The 11,262-nt window shown below is 30.8% G+C and overlaps 1 protein-coding gene across 50 annotated transcripts in view; it reads right to left on the bottom strand.

The window, feature by feature from the left end:
* Window positions 1–4,605: 4,605 nt before the first annotated feature.
* Window positions 4,606–11,262, bottom strand: part of LOC126759732 (sodium channel protein para) — a 50,394-nt gene continuing 43,737 nt past the window's right edge. For all 50 annotated transcript variants that reach the window (XM_050474770.1, XM_050474778.1, XM_050474785.1 and 47 more), the window contains one exon: window positions 4,606–10,971. In XM_050474770.1, coding sequence (XP_050330727.1) covers window positions 10,027–10,971 — 945 coding nt within the window. In that variant the 3' untranslated portion in view covers window positions 4,606–10,026. The remainder of the gene's footprint in view (window positions 10,972–11,262) is intronic.

Below are 11,262 nucleotides of genomic sequence, written 5' to 3'. Positions count from 1 at the left end.
TATGTGATTCATGTAACTGCAGATGTGTACGTTACAACCTCCCCTCTATCCCCACCAGGGGCTGAGCATTAGCGTTCACAAAAAAATGTTCCAATTTGAGAAAAATTACATTTTTTTTTCTAACCTTCAAAACGCTCTAGGGGCTAAAGTATTTGACCTAGGTGGGTCAAATAAATTGCACCGGTTAGGTAATTTTAAGAGCTTTCAGAAAATGTATGATTCGCCCCTAAGGCCCCACCGGGGGCGTGGCAATAAGCGAAAAAGAGGTTGCGAGAATATTGGTAAATTTATATGTACTTTTGGCGGCCATTTGCACAAAAACGGGAATCAAATAATAACGGTAACTATGTGATTCATGTAACTGCAGATGTGTACGTTACATACATATATAAATCACTGATAAGAATTGAACAGGTGAGTAGTTATCACAAAAACAAGGATAAGTACCGTTTTCACCATGTGCCCCCCTTTTGTTTCACTACAGTTTGGGGGGTATGGGGCCGGGGGGGATCAAACTAATTTTGCGAGTTAGTTCACACCTGGGGCTTTCAGGAAAGCCCTCAACCTCCCCTCTATCCCCACCAGGGGCTGAGCATTAGCGTTCACAAAAAAATGTTCCAATTTGAGAAAAATTACATTTTTTTTTCTAACCTTCAAAACGCTCTAGGGGCTAAAGTATTTGACCTAGGTGGGTCAAATAAATTGCACCGGTTAGGTAATTTTAAGAGCTTTCAGAAAATGTATGATTCGCCCCTAAGGCCCCACCGGGGGCGTGGCAATAAGCGAAAAAGAGGTTGCGAGAATATTGGTAAATTTATATGTACTTTTGGCGGCCATTTGCACAAAAACGGGAATCAAATAACCCCCGTTTTCACCATGTCGGCCCCCCCCAAGAGTGAGAGACACTGGCCACCAGTATGCCTTCGTTTCCAAGTCGTGCGTATGTTAATATGCATATATGCATGTTTCTCAAGTCGTGCGTATGTATGTATATTTTCCCCAAAATGTGGGTATGTGTATATATATATATATATTTTGTCCCCTTAACCCACCCGTCCAAATGTGTTAATGTTATTTTCTCTATATTCATTATCACATTTTTATTTTCTGCATAATTACTATTATCTTGTCTTTTTTTTTTTACTATATGTGATTTTTATTGCTATCCCGAGATTTATTTTATTGTACTACCCATTACCTGTTCTACCTACTCTACAATCCTAACCACACTAATTCGGTAGGTTTCAACGAATATTTGGTAATTTTGATGTGCGCATCTTTTATACGCAGTGTGGTAGGAAACGGTTGAGAAGTATAGCCACTTCGTCGCGTTCATAGAATACAACGTAAGGGCAGTTTGGAAATCATATGTTTGATGACAAAGTAGTTTCAAAATGGTTGGTTGCCATTGTCGTTTTAATAGGTTTGCTTTCTTTTGTCTTTGAAACAGCTTAAATTATTAAGTATAAAAAGCTAGAAACCAAATATTAACTTGTAAATAAGATGTTATGAAAATGTTTACATTTATATGTACATATAGGTTTTGGTTTTACATGTCTTACAAAGTCTCAAAAAATAGAACATTCTATTGTGTAAGGGAGAAGAGATTACAAGTCAGGTAACCCAAGGTTGAAACTTAGAATATTTGAGCGAAATAGCTCACCATAAAAACTCGCTTCAAAGTATGCAACGTTAGTTTCACCTATTGTTGTGCCATTGGTATAATATACATAAATGTATACTCGCAAAAAAGATGCGCTTGAAAGTATGCAACGTTAGTTTCAACTATTGTTGGTGACATTTGTATAGCATACATATGTGTATACTCACCAAAAAGATGCACTTAAAAGTACGCAACATTTACATAAAAGTTTCAGCTATTGTTGGTGACATTTGTGTAGCATACATAAGTGTATACTCACCAAAAAGAGGCGCTTGAAAGTATGCAACGTTTAAATGAAAGTTTCAACCAGAGAACGTAAAAGACAGAGAACGTCTATCATAGACGTTCTCTGAGAATAGAGAAGGCAGAGAACGTAAAAGAATATACGTTCTCTGATTTGTATAGCATGCAGAGAACGTATATTCTTTTACGTTCTCTGTAGCATGCACATGTGTATACATATGTATGTACAGAGGACGTACATATCTATATATACAAGACAAGACAATACAAGTGTAAGGCTAACACACACACTTTTTTAACTTAATGTGCAATAAAGGAAAGATATTGCAAAGTTAAAAAACATTAGTACTATAAGCAATGATTTTTTTATTTGTGCCAGTGAAATTATGACGATGTATGTACATACATATGTTTTATGACATCAACGGTTGTCGCAAAAAAGTACAGTATAATAATAAAATAGTAGCTAAAACGAGCGCGTTCTCACTTTTCACTTAAATCTTATTTTCCTTTTATTATTTTTATTGGAACCTTAGCAGTTCTCAAATTAATAAATTTAATATCATATTTTGCTAACTGATACAATTAAATTATTTATTTATAAATATGTGCATAAGTGTATTAACCCTATTGTATTGTAATGTCTTGTCCCAAGGTAACTAGGTTTATTTAAACATGTTAACATGTAACTATATACATAAGTACATATAATATATATAAATACGTAATTTTGGGTACATATGTATGTATATACATAAATGAATAATACTAAATATATTTGCTTACCTTTAAAAACTATGTGAACCGAAAACAATGAATAACAAATAATGTATATTTGTACATGTCAATAAAAATTAAGAAGAGCTGCAATAACTGCAAATAATCAAAATAAAATGCATTAAAAAACATTTTGTTTGGAAATATTTTAGGAAATTTGAATGAAACTCTGAACTGGTATTGAAATGAAACCGGTATTTTATGTGAAGGTAACTTTTCTAAAATAAATATATTGTATACATTTTTACAAATTGCATTGCCTACTTTTGTGCTGAGAGTCACCCTCCTAATGCTTTTTTCCATAACGAAACTTTCCACATCGTTCATTTTATTACTTTGGGTACTTTTTGCGGTATAGAAATATTTTATTTAGAAATAAGGTAATGACATGTTATTAATCAAAAATATTAAAAATTAAAAACACAAAATGAGCTCGAAATGTAAGAGACTGGCATGCGATGAAAAAATTATATTTTTTATTTTTTTAATTTAATTTCATTTGCACTATAATTGAAATTAATATTTTATTTTATTTTTTTAATTGAAACACGAAAACACGAAGTTTAGTCGGTGCATCACTTTAAAAACAATAAAATCGAAACGAAATTCAAGCAGAGAACTTAAAGACATACATATGTATGGTTTAAGTTTTCTGCCTGGACGGGCTTCGTTTTTTACTCCAGTTTGCAAAACATGACGATTGTTAATCGAATCGAATTGTTTTTAAATTATAATATCAAATGATAATGTTGTCGTTTAAACATATGTATGTATACTAGAAAATACAGCTAAATTTAATTACAAACATACATATGTACATACATATGCACAATTCAATATCATTTAAATTTAAAACATTTTAAGAATTGGGATTTTATGCAAAAACATATACATATGTATGTACATATATATTTTGTTTTCTATGAATTACAAAATTATTATATAGCAAGGGATATAAAATCTAGTAAGAACCAAATTTTGTAGTATACGACCAAATTATTTACATATTTCAAATTAATTCTCAATCCCACTCTTCAACTAGTATTCCTGAAATGTCATAGACACTGTTTGAATATAAGAAAATATGCATATACATATGTATGTAGACGAGGTGTGTTCAGAATATAACAAAAAATTTAACATTTAACCGGTTTGGAGTGTCCAATTGTAAATTTTTTACTACATACATACCCTTGAAGTAAGATAAACTTCAGCTGTATTGATCGCTTACTTTGTTTGTAGCAGCCGCTAAGATTAGATGAGTTTATGCGCTTGGCGATTTTCGTTTTCTAAAGATATTGGTAAAATGTATAAGATTGAGTCTTAGTTTCAACGTGATGTCCGTATGCCTATGTTTTCTCACCTGTTTCAACACGAACACGACTTCGTTTACTGATTCCTGAACAATTTCTCATATAACTCATTTTCCCTTTACAATGTTTTGCTCTAATGCATTAAATATCCAAACAAAATTAGAAAATACTCCTTTGTTATTTATATGAGAAATCGAAAATTTCCAACCGTCACGGTATCTTAGGAAAAATAACATTTTTTTTTGGTCACTACAGATTTCCTGACTATTTTCAAGAGTATTGGAATTCAAATAGTGTGGGCTTTAAATTATTTCCGTTAAACTGATTTGTTTATGCCTGCAATAATTTATTATAATTTTTTCAATGAAATAAAAAACCGGAATTCATTTGCATAACAAATTCAATGAGAGATCTATTTTATTTGTTCTCCTTTTTACAATTTATTAAGCTAAAGTGTGAAAAAAATTTCGCTTTAATATTTGTATATATTTTAGATTACATTACTTATTAATTTATATTTTACGATTTTTCTTGTGAAAATCATATAGAAATGTAAATACGCAACTCTCAAAAACTAAAAAAGCGGTACTTACTTATATATTAAACTAATTTAATATTTTTTTACATATTATTATATAATCTGATGATTTTATTTTTAAACTGTCACGCCTATTTCTCTATTCTTCCACATATTTTTTGAAACTATTGCTATTATTATATTATTATTATTATTTTTTTTTTTACTAAATGACATTTAAAATATTATTGTGCATTGGCTTTCAATCGTTTCACTGCTAAGACTAATGTTTCATCTATAAATCTTTGCACCTTGATTCATGCGTCGTGTAAATGTACATATGTTTGTATGAATGTATGTCCATCAATAGGGTGTGACACTGAAATATTTTAATGAAGGCATTTTCTCGTGTATTCTGGGTATAATGTAAAATATTGTTAAGAAGTGAAAGGGCTAGATAGTTCATATTTTTTGCGAATAATTATAGTTTATTCTGGTACGAAGCTTTTATTACCCTACTATGACATTGAAACAAGTTCAGAAAAGCTAGAAATGAAAAAGTGGTAATTTTAAAACTTTCGAATTTCTTAACTAACTTAAATATAAAAATTATTTAAACCCTAGTATAGCCGGGGAAGTTGCTATTTAATAGAGTTTTATTATAAATTTAATCTTTGTTAATCTTTGATAAAACCTGTTTTAGAATATTTATTGTTTGTAAAGATTTCCTACGTTGGTATTTATTGAACATTTACAATGAAGAGTACGAAAAATTAAACAATTTATCTTTAAATAATTTGTTGGATTTCTTTTAAGTTGACCTCAGGTCGGAGAATTAAATAATACATCTATAAATAATTAAGGTACTAATTTTTTCTGTTAAATTTAACTGAGGTCAAAATTTTTTATTCGTATAAGAACCTACGAAACTGTAAAGTGATAAAAGTCTATAGGAAATGCTTATATGAAATTTCAGAGAGCGCCGGAATGTGTACTTATGAATGTACATATTTGTATGTACATATATCCTCTTATTATGAAAGCTATAACCCCATACAACGCTTTTTAGGCCTTTTAGATTTCAGCCCTTATTCAGCTTAGGATCATGATAACTGAATAAAGCGGTTAATGCCAAAACGTTTGAGAACGATAGCTGAAAGCTTAGGCATGTTTGTTGAGTTGCCCTCAAAAAAAAAGTGAAAATAATTAGTACACGAATATACACGCGTATATTAAATATTTTAAATGGTTATGAATGTATGTACTTGCAGTTATGTACATATTTAGTGAATGCGAGGATTTATAAATATTCTGGTGTTAAGATAAATTGATAAAATATAATTCATAGTTGAAATTTCATTAGCAGAGGCTACTTTTCAGTTTAAGTTTTTTATAGGTCCATGCCATTTCTTAATTTGCCAGTGCATTTGGATATGAATACTATCATAATGTAGATTAGAAGATGTTTTTTATTTGACTTCTTTGTTGATTTTAACAATTTATTAATTTGTTTGTAATATTTAATTCTGCCTTAAAGTTTTTTTTTTTGCATTACAAAAATATACATATCGAGCTTAATAACTCATGCGCTATTATTAGTTTCTATACCCATATATATTCACTTATACTTATATAAGTACGAGTGTGAAAATTATTTTAACATATAGTTACATATGTTGAGTTATAGTGAAAACCCAAAGGCCAGCAATTATAAGAAATACTAGTTGAACCTTGAAGTTATCAACATTTATTCTTCGAACCAACGATTTTCTGATGTGGGTGAAACAAACACATAAATTAAGATTAATTTTAGCTTTAAATTGGTTTTGTAATTCGGCCTGTATAACGAAAATATAGTGATACTATACCGTATCACAGCATTTCTAAATCAACACTTTATCCTTCTGTAAGCAAATACAACATTCATTGTTATGGGCAAAGCTTTCAATAGCGTCCTTAATATGCACTATATTCGTTAGACCTCATTTTATATTGTACGTTTTAAGCTCAGTTTAAAAAAGACCAAAATACTCTGATGCCTTACAAATTATAATAAAAACTATAAAGCAAACTTGAAATATTCCAATAATTTCACGGCTTGATTAATATATGTACATATGTATGTATCTGCTGGCCTTTTGAGTATATACCATAACAAAATGTCATAATTTTTGCAGGTAAATTTAATAGACTACCATATTAAACAATATACATATGTATGTATGTAGTACTTAACCGTCGCAAATATTTTGAACGAGATGTATGCACACAGATTTCAATAAAAAAACATATCAAGCTCTTAAAAATGTAATAGAATAGAAATTAATATATTTTATGCAATTTGTTTAATATCTTAGATTTTTCTTAAGAAATAAAGCATTTTTGTTCCTATTTTTTTATTTATCAAATTTTTTTTTGCTAGTTTTATTAGAATATCTAACGCAATTTGATAGCTATAGCTAATTACAATTTCCGCCATTACATTTACATTCGCTTAAACACATAAATTATGTCATTTTTTATACATTTACATAAGTATTAAGGAGTGAACCTGTACGAACGTTTTATTATGTCATGTATGAGTTAAAAAGTTACCGAATGTACATATTGTGTATGTTTAATTTCTTACAAATACATTTATATATAAAGCTTAATAATTTTTATGAAAAAGCATTTTGTATTCAGCTTTATTTTGTTATGCTCTAAGTGTTATCGATTTTAGGTTCATATTTTTACGGTTTTTACTGTATATGCCTATGTATTTTCGAGTTAATTATGTGTATTAAACTCTTTCAATCAGCCATTGCTCACATATTCATTATCGATACTACCAAAATGTAAAGGCTGGTGTAATCAAAATTAAATTATTTTGAAGTAGTGAATGTGTCCTGGTAACACAAACCATTAAACGTTGTAACTATAAAGTTGGCGCTTGTAATGTAAATTATTAATTAAGCCTCTACATTATTCCAAGTCAAGGATTTTAATTTTTTGCAGATTTTGTTTGACTATTCGCTTTCTGATAATAACTTCCCTCATTAGCTTTTTTTAATATTTACATATATTTACGAAATTTTACTACTTATTACACATTTTTATCTATTGTCTCTACTCATTTATGAATTGTTTCGTTATCATATGTACTATTAATGTTCTTTTTGGTTATTAAAATGTTTATAATATTTTTAATTCACATACTTTTCATCTCGCCCGCCCCTCATTTTTTTAAGTTTTTGCACCCAATTGATAGATTTTGGTTTATTCAATGAACTTATTTTCTGTATGTAGCATCTCATAAACAGCTTAAAAAATATTTAGTGAAGCAACTTGGCTTTTGGGCTAGAATTGGCGGTAGCCACATCAGCCGTAATGCTTCTGCTCATTATATTCTTTATTGCATATTGTTTACGCTGCAGTCGCAATCAAAAACAACGAAAGCTTAAATATTTTTGCTCAACTAATGGCAAGCCATAGGAATATAGATTTATTTAAATGATACATAGCAGTACTAAAGCGTTTCTTTTTTCGTTAAATACATGTTCGCGTTGGAACATATAGTTGGTAATAACATCTAGGTGATTTAAGCATTAAATTTGCGAAAGTGTCAATCAATATTTAATAAGTAATTAAGATCATTAAAAAACATACAATTCGTATAATTTTAATGATGAAATGGTCTTTATTGGGTCACTGAGTGTCTGTGAGTTTTAAGCCATAATAATGTAATTGTGTTTACAGAGTTTTTTCTGACTAGCTGTGAGCATATACTATTTACCGATATCCTGCAGCTATTGTATGTATGTATATGTTATAAAAACATTTCAAAAGAATACGCTTGTGACCATATATGTATATATGTATATACGTATTTTTGGTTTTTAGTTTTGAATAGTTGCTCAAAATGTAATAATATTCATGCGCAAACAATTATACCCATCCACTTTCATCGTGAGCACTTTCGTTTCTGTTCTTAAGCAACGAAAGTATGTCATTTTGTGCCAAAATTTTCGAATCTTCAATTGACACAAATTTATTCCGATATAGCCATTGTTGCTAATTCAGATTGTACTATTGTATTATTCTTTGAAATCAGGAGTTGTCTAAAATTCTGTGTCAGATTTACTCATTATTTCTGCATATGGGCGAACAATTACAGCCGTAAGAAATTTCTTACACTCATTAATCATACCCTAATGACCATACATTGCTTAAAATTTGACGTACTCGAATTATGGATCATTTGTTTTTAACTGCTTAGTTTTGTTACTAATTCACAATATTTTATTATGCTCTCAAATGTTTTTTGAAGTAAGTGTAATGCAGAATAAATCGTGAAATGTTGTAGTAAACTATGGTAAATATTGTTAGTTTTTCTGATCAGGCTCCATGCTCTTATTCACTCATATTTTCTACAAGTTTGTAGTTTTAATATATTTTATAACTCATCAATGTCATGTCAAATAATTCTTCAAATATAATTTTTTAAAATAGCTTACTGCAAGCAAGACGTCCTTTAATCGTTAGATTTTTGAAAACATTATTTTGTGAAATTTATTTATAATAAATTTTAACTTCAGCCGTTGCAATAAACTCTTATTCACCGACTGCTTCTAATTTGCTATGTGTTTTACGATTTTCCATGTACCCCATCTCCAAAAAATCTTAATATTTTATGACCATACTTGCAAAATTTTCTTAATGAGCGGCGTAAATTCACTGATATAGCGATGGACATGGAATGATGCTTTTTTTATTTAATTTAGATTTAAGAATAGTGGTGTAAGTATGTAAATATTTCTCTTTTCTTCAATTGCGGTGCATTTGAGTTTAGAGATATGGCAGTAGGCTTTGTATTGCAATTTATATATGTATGTTTACTAACTTTCGGCCGCAAATTTGCTTCAAATTAAAGAAAAATTGCGGCATAACGCTGCCATAAAAGAAAACGTTTAGAATGTACCATTTGAATGAACAATAAGTACATTTTAAAATGTATTTAATTTTTCTTAATTGCGGCAAGCGAAACTAAGCGTAAAACATTTGACAATTAAGACGGTTATAGGAATAATCCGTTAAATGTATACTTATGTATACAATTACTATAAGAAGTAAGGAAGTAATTAAATTTTTTAATAATTTAAAATTTGAATAGACAAATAAGCATCATTTAATCGATTAATTTCAATTTGTTTAGAGTCACAGTAATATGGTGTTGTTTGTGCTTCCTGTAATTAATTTCCGTAGCAAGATATATATATATATATATATACAAATACATGTTTATATATAGATATGTAGAGTAAATATATGTATGTATATATCTATACGCATATTATTGTTTACAGATTCCACAAACACTGCAGACATTTATAGTGATGCTGGATCTTGTAGCTTTATTACATTTGTGTTTTTGTTGTACGCTGTCGTTGTTGTTGAATGTGGCAGAAAATTATTTATGGTGATTTAAGTCAGTTCAATGAAGGTGCATCCTGGAGGGAGGGGCGAGGCCTGGCTCAGACGTCTGCAGTTCTCGACGTTATACTCGGTGAGCGCGAGTGTATTACAACCTTATGACCGTTCTTTGTCACAAAGCCATCACTTTCGACCAACACGGCCGTTTGGCGACCATTATTGCCATTTGATCCACCACCTACTCCACCACTAGCAAGACCGGGACTAACTGGACTCCCACAGACGCACCCTTCCGGGCTATTTAAGCCGCTAGCTTTGTCATCACGATCGGTGTCTCCAGATTTTCGTCCGACACCAGGGTCGGTACCATCGCCATTTTCAGGAGCAGAGTTGCATTCGATGTTTCCTTGAATTTGACCAGATGTACGTGCTTTGTACTTTCGCCAGGCATTTTGTATCAATCGTGTACAATACTCTTCCCGTTGTCGCCATAAAGTTGATGACACCGGTTCATGTCCTTCCGCATCTGCCCTAGGAGCAATTTCGCCTATTTCACCAGTATCTTCTATTGGATTTCCCTTCCGTGCGAAAAAGTCCTTGGTTAGCGCATCCAAAATATCGACACAATACATCATGTCTCCTCTACATATTGGTATATCCATAGATATGATTTTGTACTTATTCGGCTTATGTATTTGTAAAGGCGGTTCTAAAACATCCAGAAACTCAGAAAGTTGATCATACCGAATATATTGTGTTCCCTCAGGATCAAACTGTTGCCAAATCTCGTAATACATATCATAATCATCATCAGTTAGACCTTCCTGCACGTCCTCGGTTGCCTGACTATAGTTTTCGAGAATGACAGCAATATACATATTAATAACTATCAAAAAGCTTATAACTAAGTATGAGAGAAGAAACGTTATTCCAACTGTCGCTGAACCACAATTGCCCGGATAGCCCTTGTCGTTGTCGGGTGGATCGCAATTTTCCTCATTGATAATAGCATCTAAAACGCCATCCCAACCGGCTGAGGTAGACATCTGTGTTCCGCAGTGCATTTAGCGGTTACAGAGTCAATTATATAGGTCCGATTGGGTGATTTAATTCAAAAACGTATTGGTGAGGCAGCAAAAAAGTTTAGAATAAGTTAATTTTATTAGTTAAAGGGTTGTTTGAAGCTAACAGAACAACATGGCAGCAAAATTCAATCAACTAATTTAATTCGTCCTATTTACATATTTTTTCTACCTATATACATATATTATACTCGTATTAATAGTTTATGAACTACTTGAAACGAAGTATTTTGGAAGTTGGGCAATGTACAAAAA

The sequence above is a fragment of the Bactrocera neohumeralis genome, chromosome 5 (assembly GCF_024586455.1).
Source record: "Bactrocera neohumeralis isolate Rockhampton chromosome 5, APGP_CSIRO_Bneo_wtdbg2-racon-allhic-juicebox.fasta_v2, whole genome shotgun sequence".
Lineage (NCBI taxonomy): Eukaryota > Metazoa > Arthropoda > Insecta > Diptera > Tephritidae > Bactrocera > Bactrocera neohumeralis.
Note: the sequence above shows the minus strand (reverse complement) of the source record. Positions and strands in the feature narration are given on the sequence as shown.